General features: G+C 37.2%; 1 protein-coding gene across 16 annotated transcripts in view; it reads right to left on the reverse strand.

Annotated features, from left to right (window-relative positions):
• Positions 1-11,923: 11,923 nt before the first annotated feature.
• The window catches only part of LOC104343899 (sodium channel protein type 2 subunit alpha), a 44,126-nt gene continuing 34,772 nt past the window's right edge, over positions 11,924-21,277 (reverse strand). For 9 of the 16 annotated variants that reach the window (XM_086465669.1, XM_086465666.1, XM_086465660.1 and 6 more), the window contains exons 20-26: positions 20,227-20,349; positions 19,678-19,959; positions 17,579-17,632; positions 16,712-16,849; positions 14,145-14,249; positions 13,458-13,728; positions 11,924-13,101 (exon numbers count right to left, since the gene is read on the reverse strand). In XM_086465669.1, the coding sequence (XP_086321795.1) occupies positions 11,924-13,101; positions 13,458-13,728; positions 14,145-14,249; positions 16,712-16,849; positions 17,579-17,632; positions 19,678-19,959; positions 20,227-20,349 (2,151 nt within the window). Of the gene's footprint in view, positions 13,102-13,457; positions 13,729-14,144; positions 14,250-16,711; positions 16,850-17,574; positions 17,633-19,677; positions 19,960-20,226; positions 20,350-21,277 lie in introns of all 16 variants that reach the window. The other 7 variants (XM_086465671.1, XM_086465668.1, XM_086465665.1 and 4 more) reach the window with 1 other exon arrangement.

The raw sequence follows: 21,277 nt of genomic DNA on the forward strand, positions 1-21,277 counted from the left end.
TAGTACAAAAGGGCATTGCTGTCCACCTCTATTCTGTCTACCATACGCATTTGTATGGCTGTATAGTGAATTGAATAGAAAAATTATCTAGGTTAAAGATAAACCTTTTTTGGATTTTTAGTTCTCCAATCTAGTCTGTTGTAGGACAATGCAATTGGTTGTGCTAACCTAGGGGAAAGGAAAGGGCAGGGCTTCTTCTTTCACTTACATTGCCAGCTTATGGCAGTTAAATGTTTGCGAAACTCTGGCCTAATTTAGACCTTCTACTTGACAATTAGTAAGGATGAGACACTTTCAGAGATGTCAGCTGTCAGAAGTGCTACTGAAACAAAAATCACAGTGAGTCACCAGTACCAGATCTTACTCACCAGAGTTCTCAAGAATTTTAAGGAGGGAAAGAGAAATCCAAAGATACATAAAATACACCCACTGAAATGAAATTATGATTGTATGTTAAGCAGCTTTATAAAAGTTATGGCTGTCAATATTACTCATGCTATATTCACACTGAATCAGGAGATTCAAGATTAATGTCTTACATTTCAAGGAAGGAAACTGGACAATAATTTGATGTAAGTCTATTAAATAAAAGAATAATTTTGCATTGATAATATACAAAGAATGACATTTTCTTCCTAAGTAACTCAACTTCATGAAAATTCACTTATTTAGTAAGTTTTGGCCCTAACTTCTCTGTCTTCCATTCACTGTCTAGCAGCTGTGTTAATAAGTCTCTCATATAAACCCAGAACTAAACCAAATTATTTTAAAAAACACTTTGACAAGGTTTTCCCAGAATGCCTTTCACAACTGTGCTGTGAGGGAGCTGCTAAACTGAGTGTATCCTAGCAGATTTCTCAGCCACTTACACTATTTTTCAGTCATATAGGAATATAAATATCCCTGTGCTTTTAATCTGCTTTGGACAATTCTCAAGTTTCTGAAAGTATTATGGGACAGCACTGATAAAATCAATGAGGTGACACAACTCCTAGCTAAGAACAACTAAGATTAGGAAAGGGTAGTGATATGGAATGCTAACTGAAACACACTGCACTAACTGTGACAGTAATAAATAATCATGCCATATCAGTGTAATTGACAGTGGATTTTTTTTGAGAAATTTCCAATAATCCCTTAATACATAAACTGATCAGATGCAGCCAGAAACTCTTGAGCACGCTTGTCTTATAAATACAATGAAAGCTGTGCAATTGCTCAATATCCCTTATCCTAAAAAATCCCCTCACCGAAATAAAATTTAAAAATTTTCATATTTTCAATGGAGTCATGATTTTATTAAATCATTTTTCTTAATGCTAAATGAAACAGTGGATTGTCTATAATACTAGTCATAAACCTGTTCAGCTAATTCTGTCTTTGACAGTCTGGAACAGAAGTTACTGCCCAGCTTGATTTTGTTCTTTTTCTTTGTGTTTATCCCTACTCTGTCCACCTCCTTGTGGGCTTTCTGAACTGAGTTGCTTCTCCTCTTCCTTTCCATCTTTTCCCTCATTTCCCTCACCTCACATCCTGGTAAAGATGTGAGTAAGTAAAGTAAAGAGTAGAAAACTGTGATGGAGAAACTCCATCTCATCCACAACAGAGTTTGCCAGTTCAGCACTAAAGGCTTTCATCACAGCGTGCAGGGTGGAGGAATGACTGGTTAACTGTTGTGCTTTCACAGACAAACATATTGAAGGATTAAGATGCTGTGCTCTTGTTTGTGGTGTGTTGAAAGACAGAATTTTCCACCTGCTCAGTAACTACCATGACTCATCCAGTGCATTGGAAATGAATAGGCTGGGAACAATCAGAAAGCAATAGATTGGTCAGTCTCTCGTCCAGGGAATCAGCTAAGCCTTGGATTAGCTTGGTAATACATTTGGTAGCTTTTTGGCATTAAAGGTGCCCCTAGGTTTCTCACCACTGCAATGGCCAGCAGCCTATGATCTCCAAGGAAAGTTTTCCAGTCCAGTTTCTCAGCTGTGCTCAGAAAGACTAGATATTTAGATGAGGCACTGCCAGATTCTCTTTTTTTTTTTTTTTTGGTTGTTGGATTTTTGGTTTTTAATACACTTATACACTTAGTGCTGCATAGATTAGTAAGATTTTAGAAAAGTCATTAGGCACCATGAGAAAACTTTTAAAGTCCTAGAGAAGTTCATCGCTGAAATTGCCCTGACATTTAGCTATAATCTTGAAATTGTTAAGAAATTGCAGTCAAACCTAAAGATATTCTCACAAGGTTATTGATAAACCAGATACCTTCCAAAAGTCCTTAGCACATTCATCAGATAGGACATGTTTTAAAACGATAGAAGCAACTTACCTACATGAAAAAAAAAAGTACAAACAGGAAGTAAGCTGGTTATCAGTCTCTAAATTATTATCTGCTTCTGCTTACAGTTAAACAGGACATTTTAAGGCATTTTTGTCATAGAATCACAGAATGGTTTGGGTTGGAAAGGGCCCTTAAAGATCATCAAGTTCCAACACCCCTGCCATGAGCAGGGACACCTTCCATAGGCAGGGACACCTTCCACTAGAGTTTTTTTAAATTGCTTCTGGAGTGTCTTGAATCTCCATGAAGGAGGGCTGAGTAACGTGCATCTGCTTTTGAAGAATACATACACAAAGCTGTAGTTTCATGTGGAAAGCTGTTGTTTCATGTGGAATACAATTACCTATAAAACCTAAATGACTTCAACTTGTCTCTAATTTGTTTTTCTAAACAACAGTGTCTTCTTTCTTCACTCTTTAGCATTTATTCTAATTGCTGCTGAAGTCTATTTGCTAATGAGGTTACCTACCACCATTTGCTGGTGCTGTCATATGTGAAATAACTGCTACAGCTGATCCAACTACTCTTCAGCTCCACTGTTTGAAGCATCTGCTGCAATAAATTGATTTCTAGTCTTCCTGCTCGAAAGGCAACACTTCTCTTTTCCAGACTGGGAATAGAGCAGGAAGGAGAAGGAAAAGAGATGGAGACTGCATTATACTCTACTAGAGCTGCCTTAAAGTCAGAAGGGAAAAAACCCCACGTCTAAAGGAACAGGTGTAGCCTCTTAGATGTGGCATTAAAGGTAAATGTATTGACCCTGTAATATCAAATAGGAGTTACACGAATTTTGAAACTGTTAAAATTTTCTTCAACTGTTAGACGTTAATCTCAAAAATTCAGTAATTCTTTACCTGTGAAGAGGAGTAGTATCGGAATTGAGGAAGACAGAGAACTTATAGTAAATAATGTAATCCATTGTTTGGTTCAATTACAGTTGGCCTTCTAATATATCTTTTCACTGGACTTGATACCCTAAAACCAAAACTTCAGGACTAGGAAAGAATTTAGGCATCTGAAATGGGATTTGAGATGCAGCACGCTATGGTATACCAACTCCCACTTTCTTCAAAAACAGACTACTCGTTGAGCATTTGAACAACCAATGCTACACCTTGTTTGAATTCCTTGTTCAACCAAAGGGACGTGCATTTCAAATGCATCTCTCCTACACAACTAGCAACTTAGAGCAGAAGTCTATGAGAAAATTCATACTGAGAATGACACACTTAAGATTAAATTCTTACACAGGACCCTGATTACTGCTTTTGTTTTTTGGTTTTGGTTGTTAAAATACGTTAAAATATTTCCTTTAGTAGTCTTTTGAACCTTACACCACCTATGCACATCTGCTGCCCTTGCCTTTATAGATAAAGCAGTTCCATAAAAGTATGAATTTCTGAATTCTTGACTTTTAAACTTTGTTCTTTGAGTAGACCTAAGCCTCATGAGAACTTTTAATATTCGCTTGTGTTCAAGCATCTCCATTTCTTCTGGGCTTTAATCAGGTGGTTCTCTGAAAATGTCTACTACTCTGAGATATGGGAGAGAAATAAGAAGTCAACAGATTGTATTTTAACATTTTTCAAGTTTCTACTTTTTTTCCTTTTTAGCAAAAAAGTAAGTTTTTACATATTCTTTCTCTAGATTTGTTATGAATGCACAGATATCAGGTCCTCAAAAATATCTCAATACAGCTGCTATTTTTGAGCTCCCTAACTAATCAAACCTTAGACCTGGCTTCCCAGGCGTCAGGGGAATCTTTTTAAAACATTCAGACATTTCCATTACCTATGAAATCACTGTCAATGATAAAAGGTAAAAGTCAGGAAACTATGCAAGGCAGTACAATCAGGCTGTAGGCATAATCCAGTATAAAACTAATGTGATGATGACACACAAATTGTCTTAGTCTTTACCACCATGGACAGCAGCGTCAAAATCGACTGTTGGTACAAGCTGACATATTTTAATATTAAAGAAACATTACAAAAACAACCATTAGCAAAATTACAATAGTATCTAAAAGCAATAAACACCTCTTTCCAGTATGTAGCACATAATTCTATGCCCTGAAAAGTTACCGGTAAAGATTTTGAAAAGAGCCATTGATAAAAATTTGAAAGCTGTTATCTAAGAAATCTTACTTTTGAAGGGTTCCAGTCGTCGGTTGTTGAAAGAGTAACAGTGACGACTATAGATATTATAAAAAGTACAGTACAGCTTCTGTACACCTTAACTGTGTATTTACTTTGGTAAGAGATAGTTCTAAAATACTGCCTTGGAAAAATGGGTCTTATGTACATGAAGTAATTGCTTTCATTTATCCTTTTACATGATCAGATAGTTGACAATAAATCAGAAATTAAGCTGTTAGAGATGCTATATTTCACACAGCAAACCTACGGATTCTAATGATTTATAATCTTGCAGAAATCCACATTTTATATACAAGAACAGGAAGTCTTAATACAAGAAAAGCTTTAAAGTGGGATTTTTTTTTTTCGTTTTACAACAATATTGATAAACCAAAAATAATGAATTGACCCAATATTTGTCAGTTGTCAATAAGTTTTTAATTTTCTATTATTTACTCACGGAATAGGCATAGTATTGTTGCTAATCAATCTGGGTTATCATGCCAATGACATGACAATCTAACCTTGGTAGTCCAAGAGTAGCTAATTTATTCTTGACTAATTGCCAATGGACTTGAGAGCATTTAGAAGGGCTTATTTACGTTCATTTCATACTGAAAAATTCACTAAATGTTATTAATGCTTGCCTTATTTCACTAAAATTATGCTATTTCCAATAGCTGGCTTTTCCAATATGCCAATTGTTGCCTTCCAACAATTCCAACTCTGAACAGAAAAAGCAACATGGAAAAAGCATTTTAAATTTTTGCCTGCCTTAGACCATGCACATGATCATCACTGGCATAGTCCAATTTGCCTTATGTAGTGGATGCAGATGCAGTTTTTACTAAACATTATATAAAGACATTAAGGCAAATATTGCTGCAGAATATGGGCATAAAGCTACTGTATAGTTTGGCAATCAAAAAGTACCACAAGACAGGGGTTGCTATGGTATCTGCAAGCATGACATTTTTACAAAGCAATACTGCAAATGCTAATACAGCATGTAATTCTCTGACCATTTTTAGACATGAATGTTACAGATACTTACTACTTTGAAAATGAAAACAGCTTATTACTTTCTATTTCAGATACACCTTTTCTGAAAAGCATATTGTGGGTTTTTTTAAATCAGCTATCATACTCTACAAAGATTAATATCAAGTTTGCTGTTAAAGAGAAAGTAACATGCTTTTAAGACAGGAGAAAATGCAGTGCAGAGCACGCCTGGCACTGCTGGTTTTGGTTGTTATAAATTGTTTATGATTTGTCAGTCCTTATTTTCATCAAAAGCTTTTCTTGCAGCAGAGATCATGTGTGCTTCAGCATGCAATTTTCCCTCTCCGGAGGGATGAGAATGTGCCGCAGTTTACTTTGCTTGGGTTACACTGCAGTATCTTTCTTTTTTTTTTTTTTTTTTTTTTTTTTTTAAGGTGAGCACTAGGATATGTCTGTTTCACTGTGCAACAGCTCCCACTGCTCAGTGAGGAAAAAAGGAAAAGTAAACGCTAAGAGAGACTGCATGCTGTATGACACAGACAAAACCTAGCTGTGCTCAGAGAATGAAAGGGATGAGTACCATCCCCCACCAAAAATGATGTTGCTAATGCAGAGGTTTGTGAGCCATTAAATATTCCTACACTGCAGATATTTCAGATTATTTCTCCTAATGCATTATAAAGCTAGATAAGCCTTTCTGAATATACGCTACAGAATGAGTATCGGAAGAATCTTCTACATTAAAAAAAATTTTGCATTTTTAATACTACTTCATGTTAATTATGACTGTTTGCCATGAAAATGAGGCAGATACTTTCATATGATTCTTTTAGGAGGTTGTGGCTGTTTCATAGGTGCACCGTGAGCTTAAATGAACAATGCCCATTAATAAAAGTAAAGCTAAAGCGGTCTGTGGAGTTCCCCAGTGCATCAACACCCTTCAGCTGTATTTTAGTAAGCTCAGATAAGTGTGGCAGTTCTTAATCAATATGGCGTCAGCTCTGGATATAGGGCCACGTGCCCTATAGGGTACAGAACCTAAATCCAAAAACTGCTGATCCACTCCCCAAAGCATTGGCGACAAAGCTCACCCTACACAAGCAGCCCAGCTGTCATGTCGTGACTTCATTAGGTCGCTAGAACAAAACAAGTACGAACCTCTACCCCCTCAGGAGGCGGTGAGCTGCCCCCGCCCCCGCCCCCCGCCGGTCCCTCCCACCCCCCCGGCGGCCCAGAGCCGGGCCGGCCCCCGCGGGGCTTGCGCCCCCTGCTGGCCGCAGGCAACCTCCACCGCTTGTTACCCACCGCGCGCTGCTGGCGGCTGCAGAGCGGCTCTGTTACCCAGCCTGATGGATTCGTGGCACGTAGCCACATACATGGTTGCTTGAAAGTAATACCAACAACACCCAGAACACATTTCAGGCCCCTCTACAAAAAAAAAACGAATGAGCAATATCCTCCCCTTGCCATCTTTCCCTTTTATATTCTTACAATGCAAGTAATTTTGTATGATGGATGCAAAGTCTTGTCCTTACAAGTCAAACAGAATTTTGTTATAGAGTTGAGCGAGGCCAAGATTTTAAAAAGAACCCAGAACTTTTCCCTTTCTATGCCATAATATAGTTTGGTTTCTTTTGATTTGGGGGGGGGGGGGGGGGGGGGCGGGCGGGGTGGTTCAAAGGGTTGATGGAACCTTCATAAAATAAAATACACTTACATTCCTGGGTAGGTAAGAGAGAGTAAAGAAAAGTCATTTCTGAGAAAATTTTAAGGGAGCCTTTCTCATTAATTTTTCATTCTTTGTGAACTACAACAGTAAGAGAGCGCAGTGTTCCCCTGTGCTAGGAATATTGCTCAATGCTTTGCATACTCATGTATGACTGAGTGACTGCGCTGAAATATGTCTTATATCAACATTAAAACATGAATATGTTTTATACCTGCAGGGTAAGGAGGAAGACTGCAAGTCAGCTGCGTCTTCCATAAAGGCAGGTAACTTCCAGATACACTGAAATAATTTCAAAGAAATATAAATGGATACAAGTTTATACACACTTGAAATCCACAAATATGTTAATCTTTTTGCAAAGGACCAAAAAGTTTAGAATTTGAGTCAACATAAATGGAGAGTGACTTCAGTTGTATTATGGTTTTCATAAACATAACTTTAACAATGATAGAAATTTTATAGGGTAAAATGATTTTATAAATGACCTCATACACTTCTGCACACTACCTAATTTGTAGAAAAATTGTTATACACATTTCATGCTTATTCCACATAGAATTTTTAAGTTAACTACGTACTTGTCCAGCACTGACAATTTTGTCCTTTAAACAGCAATTCAAGAGTATGACCAAGATTTTTTACAGCATTTACATTACTACTTTGTTTAATTATTGTTAGCAAATAAGAAGTATTCTGGATTAAAAAAAAAAAAAAAGTTTTAACTCAAATCAGATACAGTCACTAAAAAAATTCACATTGTCCCTCAAAGCACAGCATAGCTGAGGTTTTTTTCCTGTTAGCTATACTGGCTCAAGTATACAGCAGCTACTCTTCACAATAGAAATGCGAATGGGGAGAAAAAAAAAAACAAACAAAACCCATTAATTTCTCCATGCACAGGTCCACCGGCACACACCTTGCCTCATATCCTGCCACCTGGATGTTGTGATCTCTTGCCAGGGACCATGCCTGTTAGACTCTGTGATGGCATCAGTTGCCCCAAGACAGCTGTGGTGCAGCCATGAACACCTCCAACAGGTCTTTATCCCTTCTCTTGGCAAGCATGGATTTCTTGAGGGCCGATGGGATTAAAGAGACCCTGTTATCCCCCTGCAGGGCTATTTCAGTGTCAGATACCAGGTCACCCACCCCAGGGTGAGCAGTGTCTGCTGGAGCCGCTGCTCAGCAAGTGATGTGGAGACATCCTCTGTTGGATTTGGCCACCAGAGGACACCACCGGCGCTCTTCCTGGCAACTCGTAAAAATCTGACAAAACCCCACATAGTTGGAATGGGATTCTTTTCTGAACTCCAGAAAAACTTCTCCGGTCAGGACAGCATAAGCATTTTTCATTTCATCTAGATGGTGACAGACAAGGTGATATCAAACTAAGTCACAAAGCAACATGTGATCTAGATGTTTAAACCACATTGCCTCACTGCTAAAGTGGTTCCCCCTTAGTTTTACCAACCATAATTTGTTATCTGTATCAACTTCATGCAATAAAAACCACAAAGACTAAAACAAGTACATAAAAAGGTTATTTTTATTCTTTTGGGATGTTAGTAATGTAGTTATTTTTGGTAAAACAACTTCCTGCATGCAGTACTTCAGTACATTACGAGCCAACAGTTTCTATAAAAGCAAGAGCCCATCTATATTCTAGTTATTTCATAAGAAATGCAAGGTATTCCACTGTCCATTGCACAGCTTCACTATATTCATTCTCATGAAGAAAGATTTTGAATAACAAATCATATTTAAAGCACTTCCACTGCAGTATGAATCAACAAGAAAAGCAGACAGTGTGAGACTAATGCTGGGGAAAAGCAATGTTTATATGACTAAGATTACCCTGAAAATTGACAGACAGGATTATAATTTTAAAAGAAACCCTTCTATCTTGTTTCACATACAAAGACCTACCCACTGATCAGAAAAAAAGAACCGTACTATCCATTTATTTTAAAATTTTTCCTTATTAAAATATGTTTAATATAATTAGCAAAAACTTGCAGTTACCAATTCACATTGTACCTTAGGTTTCCCAACAGCAACGTGTCACAGATAGACAGCAATAAAAATTACTAAAACCATGAAGATACGTGTGGTTTCTTATAGTAAGTATAAAATGTTATAAAATAAAACTATTTTCAAAACAACAAGAATAGATCAATAGATATATATTACAAAAGTTTTTTTCTAGTCCCACATTTTAAGCATTATATTTGTCCTGTGTAGTCTGCTTATTTAGTGCATATTTGCTGATTACAAAACTCAAACAAAGTAAAATCTATAATAGCAGCAAACTATTGCTTCCTGGTATGAGGAATGATGGTCTCATCAAACAGTTTTTTTCTTTTTACCACTCACATGTCTTCCCATCTTATACTTTAATAGCTGTAGGGTAATAGCATCAAGCATGCATCAGTTAAAGCTTCCCAATTATTTGGAGTATTACAGAATATATTGTATTATCTACTGAAATGTTATAAGCTACACTTACTAGGGTACATATACGCTGCAATAAATACAGTCATTGTCTCTTTGTTCAAACAGGTGCCACTGCATAAAACAATTGATTAAATAACAAAGGATATTTTACTTACATGTATTGTGTCAGCCTTGATGCTAAAAAAGTCATCTAAGCCACGATGCAGGACAAAGATAATTTAAGAACATCCTTTTGGTCATCTCAGCTTTCTATGGAAGATATCATTACATACAGTGAAAGCCTAACTTAAGTGCCACAGGGGGGTCAAAACCGCCTCTGATGTACGTATTTTGTGTCTCTGGCATGACCTATCCTTCCAAAGTATGGAAATTTAAGTCTGAGGTATACATTAATGTACTATTTGTCCCAAAACGTACTTTCTTATCAATTTATACACGTAGCTTTGATTATTGTTGTAAGTGGGATATATTAGTGTGAAATAAGAAGTGTAGAAACAGACTTCGGAATGAAGTATGGAAGCTACTCTTGAAATTACAGGGTCTACAGTTACAAAAAAAAAAAAAAAGAAAAAAGGCTGCCACTTTTTTAATTTCAGTAATTCCCTGTAGGCACAATCTGGCATTTGTAGCTTTTTTTGTGAAAAGAACAGTTCAAATATCTCAGGAATTACAAGACATCTTGGACTCTGAAACTATGTTTTTTTCATAGTTACACATTTTTCAAAAGAGGAGTTGTGTGTAGCATCATTTATTTCACAGAATCACTAAGGTTGGAAACGACCTCTAAGATCATCAAGTCCAACCGTCAACTCAAACACCACCATGACCACTGAACCATGTCCCAAAGTGCCATAACTACATGGTTTTTGAACACCTCCAGGGATGGTGACTCCACCACTTCCCTGGGCAGCCTGTTTCAGCACTTGACCGCTCCTTCAGTAAAGAAATTTTTCCAAATATCCAACGTAAACCTCACCTGGTGCAACTTGAGGCCATTTCCTCTCATCCTATCACTTGTTACCTGGGAGAAGAGACTGACCCCCACCTCACTACAACCTCCTTCCAGGTAGCTGTAGAGAGTGGTAAGGTCTCCCCTCAGCCTCCTCTTCTCCAGACTAAACAACCCCAGTTCCCTCAGCCGCTCCTCATCAGACCTGTTCTCCAGACCCTTCACCAGCTTTGTTGCCCTTGTCTGGACAGGCTCCAGCACCTCAATGTCCTTCTTGTAGTGAGGGGCCCAAAACTGCACACAGGATTCGAGGTGCAGCCTCACCAGTGCCGAGTACAGGGGCACAATCACCTCCCTACTCCTGCTGGCCATGCTATTTCTGATACAGGCCGGGATGCTGTTGGCCTCCTTGGCCACCTGGGCACGCTGATGTCTCATGTTCAGCTGGTTGTCAACCAGCACCCCCAGGTCCTTTTCTGCCTGTCAGCTTCCCAGCCACTCCTCCCCAAGCCTGTAGCGCTGCATTGGATGGTTGTGACCAAAGTGCAGGAAATTTAAATCACTGTATCTGAAATGGACTCTATAATAAATTAAGAATTACTAAAAAGTATTAAACATAAGTATATTAAAACCAAGAGATTAAACTACCAACCTCTTTTCTGTGAAAATTTTTCCCTTGTTTTTTTTCTGATAAATTCTGTATCTATAATCTGTTCTTTTTTATCATTTGCTGTTGATTTGATCTAGATCCTGAGAGTCTATAATCTGGAATTTTGGTTTTCTGCTTTTACAAGTGGCTTGAAGAGAACTACATTCACATTATGATGGTATAATTATGTATTCCTGACATTTGTGTTCCTCTGCAAGAGTATTTAGGCTTTTTTCTCAGCACAGCAGAATTACAAATAACAGTACACAAATTAAAGCAAATGAGATCACAAAAAATTGACACATATAGAACATAAATAGGAGAAGAAATGTAGAGTAGATACACTTATTCCACAAAAATACAGGACTGGTAATTTTGCACTCCATTAAGGGTTCCTACTGTCCAAGTAGGAATTTCATGTCTCCTCTCCATTAGGGCCAGCTGATAGTAAAAACTATTCTTCTGCAAGGTTGTTTCCCTGTTACAGGCTGAGTGTTTGCTAGTGAAGGTCATTGTCTTGGTACAGACACTGACTGTAGCAGTGGGTAAATACGTAAAAACTTGTAATTTTGGCATAGTCCTCTAATAAGAGTGCTATTGATAAAAATGTCATATTCCCAGGCTTGTGAATATTCATCATGGACAACCTCTTTATCTTTTACTTTTTATTTCCTTTTCTGTCTTTCTCCTTGTCTTCTTTTTCTGATTTGTCATCTTCATATTTTTCTGGTTTTGTTACGCTATCATAAGAAGGTGGAGATGTGGTGGATGCAGAAATATCCATTTTCTCTGGAGGTGAGTTTTCACTTAGCTGACCAATAATCATATCTTCTTTGATAAGCAGATCAACCCCATCTTTCCGATACATAAATGAAAGTTTCTTTACTGACTGTCTTAAAAGATAACGTCTATAAGCACGCTGAATGACAGTGGCAGACACTTCCTCTTGCTTTCGTTTTAACGTAGTTGTAATCGGTTCATAGGAGACTTTGGAAGGATTGGCTGCCATGAACCGATCTTCCATCTGTATTCTGAGGGCATCCATCTCATCACTTTCCCCCAAAACACGCTTTGTGAAAGCAAACAAGATGTCAAGGCAGTGAATTCTGTCACCGCTTACCATGGGCAGATCCATTGCAATAAGTTGAATTGTGTTTGGTTTGGGTATATTAAGAGGAGGATCCAGAGAAGCTGCAAAATCAGACAACTTGCTATATTCTATGAATTGTGTTGCATCGGGATCATATTTTTCCCAAACTTCATAGAACATCTCAAAGTCATCCTCACTCAAGGGTTCAGCGCTTTCTTCAGTGGCAACACCAAAGTTCTCCAAAATCACAGCAATGTACATGTTCACCACCACCAGAAATGATATGATAATGTAGCTGACAAAGAAGAAAATCCCAACGGAAGGGTTGCCGCAGTCGCCTTTCACGGAGCTCCCTGGATGAGCTTTGTTAGGGTCACAGTCTGGCTCCCCACTGTTAAGAATTGGGTCTAGCAAAGTATCCCAGCCAGCCGATGTGGTAATTTGAAACAGGCAGATCATGCTGTTGCCAAACGTTTCAAAGTTGAACATGTCATCTATACCAGCTTCCCTCTTAACATAGGCAAAGTTGGACATGCCAAATATCGCATAGATGAACATGACCAGGAAGAGCAGCAGACCAATGTTGAACAAAGCAGGAAGGGACATCATCAAAGCAAAAAGCAGAGTGCGGATTCCCTTAGCGCCTTTAATGAGACGCAGGATTCGACCGATTCTGGCAAGTCGTACGACTCTGAACAAAGTGGGGGACACAAAGTACTCTTCAATCACCTTAGCCAGAAACATACCTGTGAAACAAAAATAAAATTAAAAAGGTAACCTTTTATCACAGATTGAATTTTCCACAACAAAGTATGAGTAACAAACAACTCTACCCATGGAAGTAGTAGGAATTATAATCGGAGATAAATTTTATCTGCTATGGGTAATTTTAGCTTTTTTCCCAGCACTCTTAGGAAAAAAAAAAAAAAAAGAGTATTAAAATTGATATAGAATTATTAAGAAAGTTACTACTCTATTATTATTTCCTAAATAATCAGGAGAAAACAAAATTAAGTATTTCCTATAATCTGCAAAACTTGACAGAGATAAAGCATCTAATACATGCCTTACTATATTTCATTTTAATATAAGAATTTCTTACCTACTATTGAAAGAATAACAACTACAAAATCGAAAATATTCCAACCAATGGTGAAGTAATAATAACGGAGTGAGAACAGTTTGAAGACACATTCTCCAGTGAAAAGAACAACAAAGACCAAGTTAATCCAGTATAAAATATTTCGCATCAGTTCACTCTGGTCATCTGTTTCTATCATCATGGTGACCATGTTCAGACAGATGAGAACCATAATGACGATGTCAAATGCTTGCTTTGTTACAATATCAAACACCAGACCTTGCAATTTGTTCTGAGGGGAAAAAAAGAAAAGGTGATATCTTGTACATAATGAACATCTTTTTCCACCCTCCCACTTCCTTCTTCCTCTCCCAAAATATATAACCAAGCAAAAGGCTGAAAAATCTAAAAAAAAAGCACTGTCCAGTAACTTCTTTATTTGCCAGCTCTGTTTTCCTCTCAAAACCCAACAGGCTTCTATTTCTTCAGATTCTTTGAACCTTTACTTCCTCAGGCATAACACATATGAGATATTTTTCCTGCAGAACAGAAGTATTGTACATGTTTCAGTTCATGTTTCAGAATGAAGGGCTAACTTTAATTAGGCCTAATCCATTTTAGAGGTAAGGGAGAAATTTTTTCACAGTTAATGTACCGCTGCAATTTCTTCCCAAATGTAGATGACATAAGAATATCACACATTCTTACCGCTGGTCTAGGTATAGGTTTTTGTGGTTTCTTGGATCCTAGCTTCTTCATTGCATTGTAGTATTTTTTTTGTTCTTCTGTCATGAAAATGTCTTGACCTCCAAGGTAAAATAATAAAAATAGAACTGATTACAGCCAAGGATTTAAATCCATTAATTCATAGCATAAGAGGACAGCAGTCTGAGTAGAAGGGTATCTAGACTGGTATGTGTGATACACATATGGAAATACTTGTCAGAAATACAATGTATCTTCACAAGTAACTTATCCTTTTCTTTCAAGCTTTTTTTTTTTTTTGTAAGTACATTCCAGGTATGCATGATGCCAAAGCTGTGGCATTTGGAAACAAATTTCAGAGTCACAGGTGGTTCTGTGACTGTGTCAAATGAAGTGTCAATCTTATGATGAATTTGGATGAAGGTGTGTTTGAACCTTTCAGCTGTGGCTACATATAGACATGACGATTTAGAAGTTCAAAGAGATTCTGCTTAGCATGTTCTGCTCATAAGCCAAACGTCCAAGTAAAACTCATTTCTTAGAGATTAAGGGGTTTGGAAGAAAAACAAGAAATTAATTTGTTGATTATGGTGGAAATGTGATGTGACTCTGTCAGGAGATTTTACCCAGTGGGAAATTTAAAAACAAACAAACAAACAAACAAACAAACAAGTTATAAAGGAACTGGCATTTAACTGGAGATTTTCTGCCTCATCGATGTAATGGCTATCATCAGTGAACAAGTCATCATTGTCTCTGCGTGCTGTCCACAGAGAGAATAGCAGTCTCAAAGACACACCTTATACGCCTTTGAGGACTGCAATGGTTAGGAATTTGACAGCTAGAGGAACATCTTTTTCCCCAGGGAAACTAATGTAATGAAAGTAGGATGCTCACAGGGACCAAAGAAATGCACACAGTTTGACTACACAGGGACAGTGTATTGCAACATGAGGTCTTTCCTATTCATATCCCAACAACATTGCCCAAAATGGAGAGATGTCAGTGATGTGAAGGCATAACAAAGACAAGTAAAATACTACTGGGTAGTCACTGCATGACCTGCTCATTTCTATGAGCATGACTGCAACTATAAATTCAAAAGACGGATGACTAATGTTCGTTAATTTGCTACATGAAACTGAAGAATAGCTCGCAGATAGAATTTTTGTCAGCCTAATTATTGTCCTTTGTGATATCTGTAGTATTTGACTTTCTTGGTGACAGTACAACAGCTACAAATGTACAAGGGGTGTATATCACACCGCCAGAAAAAGCTTTTTAGCAGGAACTCTTCTCTGCCTTGAGTCATAATGACTACAGTAGACAGTGTCTGCCAACTGAACTTAATAGAATTTATAATCACCTCATTACTGAGTCAGGTCACCTTGTTACACACAGACTGCCAAAAATGCCAATAGCATGTATATAACCTTACTCTTCCTCTCCAAGGATAAGAAACTGAACCACCTTCCTCTTAAATACTGGAAGCCCCTGATGTTTACTTCAAGGGAGGTGCAAACATCTTGGAGGATGAAGAAGTCATCAGGTTTGGAATGACAAACTCATCCTTTCTATTATGTGGCTCTGCAGACAAGAGGCTCAAAGGATCTGAAGAAGCAACATACGAAGCTGCATACTCCAGTCTCAAGTGGAAAGATTTACTGGAAGTTTCCACTGCAGTAAGTCTAGCAATATCTTTTTTTCAGCACAATGCATCAAACTTGACAAACCATCTAGAATCACAAATGAAGAAATTATGTACTGTCTTGCTATCACTTAGCTCACTTAAAAAAAAATCAATCAATATTCCAGTATGATTCTGCTCCAAATGTGTATAGAAAAATAAGACTATTGTAGACAGCATTTATAGTTTAAATAGCAAGTAGCATCTAATTTGTCATCATACTCCGCATTTTAATCTATTTAAACACTCCTGGAGTTCTTGACACAATCCCATGTTCATTTGAATAATAGAAAAAAATTCAGCTGGAAAGAAAAACTATCTATTTTCAGAAGTCAACATTTTTCTTTCTTTTGCAAATTCAATACTAACTCATTACACAATTTCCCAAGCCCCTCTAATCTTACAATACAGAGCAGTAGCTCTAGCACTGAGCTTATCTGTATTAGTCTCTTTGTATCTAAGAAGGCCTTCAAAGTATTGCGACACTTTATCTATTTATCGATTTTTGTATTTGTAGTTTTGTATATTCTCTTCTTCCCTGTCACCTACTTGCTTGAATTAGGTCACCTGCCTTTTCACATAGCTTTGTCACAGCACTGTAAGGGTAAGCAAAACCCAATACATAATTCTCTGATGTACAGCATATCACTGGGCTGTACAGGGAGGTGGAGAACTCTCAGACACTCAGTGTAAGTTTAAATTACTTCAAACGTCTTAAAAAGAAAAGACTATTTTTTCATAAAAGGAAATCTTAATAGCTGACTTCTGTCTCATTCTTTCTATTACTATGATAAATTTCAGACACTCAAATTTATCCTTGCATACATTTGCTGAATGCTCAATAACAATGAAGTCTTGTGAAAATGAAACATGTGATACTTATCTTCTTTTTTTGTTGGTTGAAGTTATCTATGATGACACCAATGAATAAGTTTAGGGTGAAAAACGATCCAAAGATGATAAAGGCAACAAAGTAAATATACATGTACAGGTTGTCCTCATACTTGGGCTGTTTCTCTGTCTATGTAACACAGAAAACCAGCAATACATCACAAATAACAGTTAAGACAAATTACAGAATGCTGAGCAGGGAGGGAAGTTGCATGCAGCTGTACAGCAACTACTTGACAAGCAGGGGAAAACAGCAGTTTTGGAGCATACCCTACACTTGCCTTATATTTGAGAAAATCTATTTAGTACCAGTGTCTGTAACTGCACAGACAGACCTTCTATTCCTCCCCCTTCTGTCTGCCAGTTCCTCTCTAATGACATTTGATGTTTCATATAATTCCTACTAAATTGGACAGAAGTGTGTGAATCTCAAAAGCAATTCAGTTCTTATGGACTTCAGGCAAATTAGGAGCCGGGTAGAGAAGACATGCAAACAAATACTAGCATTAAGAGAAGAACAGGAAAAACTCAGCCATTTTATTTTTGGAGACACGGGAAAAGATTGTTTCCTAATCTGTATGACTTCAGGGACATAAATTAATAGGTGATCAGATTTCATTAGTTTTGTTATTTACAGATGACTTATTAAATTAGTAATACTTTATGTAGATCTACTGCTACAATTTTTTTTACCTATTAAAAGTATATGCCCTTAACTACTTTATAGTGCATAGATTTACATAGAAAAATTTTCAAGGTTTTACATTTTTATTCTTTATATTTTACTTTATTTTAACTGCTGTTAAAGAAGCATTATATCAATCTTATATTTGTTTCCACTATTTTATAGTGCACTCACATCTCTAGAATCAACCGCAGCATACATGATCGCCATCCATCCTTTAAATGTTGCCTAAAAACAAAGTTTGATAACATTTTCTATCAAAGCTCCAATTTTGTATACATTCTAAATAAAACACTGTGTTCTGCAAAGTATTTGCATGCACAAAAATAAAGTGGAATGTTAAAAGTCTGGTAAGACGCGAATGAAATATTCACAGGAATTAATTTACTGTGGAATACTTCTCCCTAGTACTTAAATATGGAATAAATTCTAATCTTCACACAAATCATATAAACTCAATATCTGAGCGTAACAGAAAGATTGCAATTTATAACAAGGCTCTCATTTCTAACTTTCTGACTACTAAAAAAATGGAGAAGGACTCCAAAAATCAGCCACCATGGGTTGGCATTTTCAGACAGAATATGCAAATAGCCCTAGAAGAAACTCCAGAAGTTACATAGTCCCAATCTTGAGAAAATAATAGAATCATAGAATGGTTTGTCTTGGAAAGGACCTTTAGAGATTATCTAGTCCAGCCCCTCTGCCATGGGGAAGGACATCTTCCAGTACATCACACACTTCCAATGATGGGGCATTTACAACTTCTCCGGGCAACCTGTTCCAGTGTCTCACCACCTTATCATTAAAAGGATATGACTGGCTTTCTGGGCTGTAAGCACACATTGATGGCTCATGTCCAAGTTTTCATTCATCAGTACCCCCAAGTCCTTCCTTGCAGGGCTCTCAATCCATTCATCCTCCAGTCTGTACTGATACTGGGGATGGCCCTGTCCCAGGTGCAGGACCTTGCATGTGACCTTGTTAAACATCATGAGGTTCCTAGAGGCCCACTCCAAGTCTGCCAAGGTCCCTCAGGATGGCATCCCATCCCTCTAAGCATATCATCTGCACCGCTCAGCTTGGCGTCATCTGTGAACTGCTGAGGGTGCGCTTGATCCCACTATCTGTGTCATTGATGAAGCTATTAAACAGTATTGGTCCCAGTGCAGACCCTTGAGAGACACCACTTGTTACTGGTTCCCACTTGGACATTAAACTGCTGACTGTTAAGTCTTTGGACACAGCCATCCAGCCAATGCCTTATCATCTAGTGAGCCTTCTATCAAACCCACTCCTGTGAGCTATGATATTAAGCAAAAACAAGGTATGAATGGTATGTTTACTGGAAACATTACAGAGCTGAACCATTCTATTCAAGATATGTTAAAAAAGCTAAAAGCACTGCTGTCCTCTATGCTGGTAATTTATGCAATTGCCTAGTGCTATTTAGCAATAGTTACTATTACTCCCTGGAGCAATCAGATGGTAGCCTGCTAGCAGAATACTAACTACTAAATATTATCAGTTGGAGATTTTTAAAGACAGAATAATTACCAAGTGATCATGAGCACAAATATTTTCCCAGAAGCAGTTTGTCAAGTGAACCCGATTAGGAATATATATATATGTCCTATTAGCTCCAGTTTACAGATGCTGCCTTTATAAAAAGCTTATGCCTACATATCTAGCACTAGTGAATTCTGCAACTGCTCTAGGGTTTACAAACAAGCTAAAAACTATCTCCAAAAACCACATTTGACAATAATAGACAATGACTGGAGTGGGACTAATAAGAATAACAAAAAGGGAAAGAAGAGAAAGAAAAAAGTCAATTAAAAACCTTTTTCTAAATCAATAGTTGGTGCTCTTCTTCTCTGAAGATCAGATGAGCCCTAGAATGTATCTATTTGTCTACCATGGTAAAAATCTAAGTCAACATGCCTAATAGATCAAGCAAATAAAAGCTGCATTTTGTTTTTATTATAAATACTGTTCTACTTCTGTAGAACTTGAAAAGGTACTAGTGGTTGGGTGCCAACAAACTTTATATCCACCTAGTAGATATTAGATATTCCTCCTTTTCCAAAATGGACATAGAATATATCAGATTTTTACCATAAGCAATATTAATTAGCTTCACAGGACAATTATAAAATCAAATCCCATATCTGTTCATTAATTGTAAAATAACACTGAAAACTACAGAATTAAATGTTACTGCTACAAAACTTAAAGCTCAAAAATTAATTTATCAAAATTTATACACTTACTACTTGAAGCAGAGAAAGATAACCAGCTCCAACATTATCGAAGTTTACTTTCACGTTTTTCCACCGAGCAGCCTCACCAGCAATCATAAGATTTTTACACTCAGTTGCATTACTGACTTTCTTTGGTGAGAATGGCTCACCAGTTGTGGTGTTAACACAGTGATAGAACTTGCCAGCAAACAAATTTACTCCCATGATGCTGAAAATTAGCCAGAATGTGAGACAAACCAGAAGTACATTCATAATGGATGGGATCGCTCCAGTAAGAGCATTCACAACCACCTAGTAAATAAACAAAGAAAAAAGATTTTTAAATATATATGTAGAGCAGTAAAAAGATTACTTTTTTCCAAATATAGCAAAAGATTCAATGTAAACCACTAAAATACTCTGAAGTAATGCAAATGGAAAAGGAATAACACATGTAATACAAGCAAACGTGCTACTGCTGGCCTTGAAAACAGACATGCAGTTCAGTGTTCCTCCATGATTTTATAATTAGGCACATATTTATGGATTTGATTTACACACTATTTCTTTTTTCCTTACCCTCATGCCTTCAAAGCGTGACAAAGCTCTTAGAGGTCTCAAAGCTCTTAATGTTCGGAGGGATTTGATTGCACTGAGTTCTGAGAAACCAAGGGCATGAGCTACTAAACTAACCAAGGAGACCTAGAGGAGACAAAAGAAAACAAAATATTTTTTTTTTCATTATAAATAGCCTCACAATACAAATGCAATGCCTCAAGGAAGAAAAATGTTGATCGGGATATTAGAAAAAAAATTCATAAGGACCCTAAGCTTCTAGCAAGAACAAATAAAATTTAACAACAAAAAATATTAATAGAACCTTGTGTGTAAATTTCAGAACAGTTTAAGCAAAAAGAGACCTTAATCTCTGGAATTTTCATCACAGACAGTGCTAGTTAGAATGCATACTAGTTAGAATGCATGTCATACCTCTGCAAAATGAAGGGCAATTTGGATAAAAAGAATTTGAATAGTTCATCTTCCCAATACACTCAGCTGAAGCCTGAGATGCATTGAAACCTAATCCTATTCCACATGACATGTTACAACACTAAGCAGTGCTCTCCTACAGATGTATTACTATAGTCATGATAAAATGTGAGCCAGCAGCATTTGTTTCTGCTAGTTTGCACTTAGAACAATTCACATAGTAGCAGATATACGAACAACTAGCAATTCATATTGCCTGCAGATGATTACAGGCTTGGAAGTGGTATATACTCAGTCAGACAGGATGCTGACATGCATGATTCCTAACTGTACAACGGACACAAAGAAATACCAATGTCAATACAATTACCTAAAAGCAATGCACAGAAATGCATAGAACAGTACACAGCACTTTCCTGGGGAGCGGAGTTATGACAGAGTTAACAATTTAATTGTGATCTGTGGCTTGTTGTCTCTTCAGACTAGTGCAATCTGGATATTTTAAAATGAAATAAAAGATGAAATGTTTTTTGTAACTCACACAAACTAGATGAAACCAAATTAACTCAGGGAACTCAACATCCGTGCAACATACGAAATATAAGTCAGTGATCACTACAGTCCTTTACCATTGGTGACT

Source organism: Leptosomus discolor, chromosome 5, assembly GCF_034619465.1.
Source record: "Leptosomus discolor isolate bLepDis1 chromosome 5, bLepDis1.hap2, whole genome shotgun sequence".
Classification (NCBI taxonomy): domain Eukaryota; kingdom Metazoa; phylum Chordata; class Aves; order Leptosomiformes; family Leptosomidae; genus Leptosomus; species Leptosomus discolor.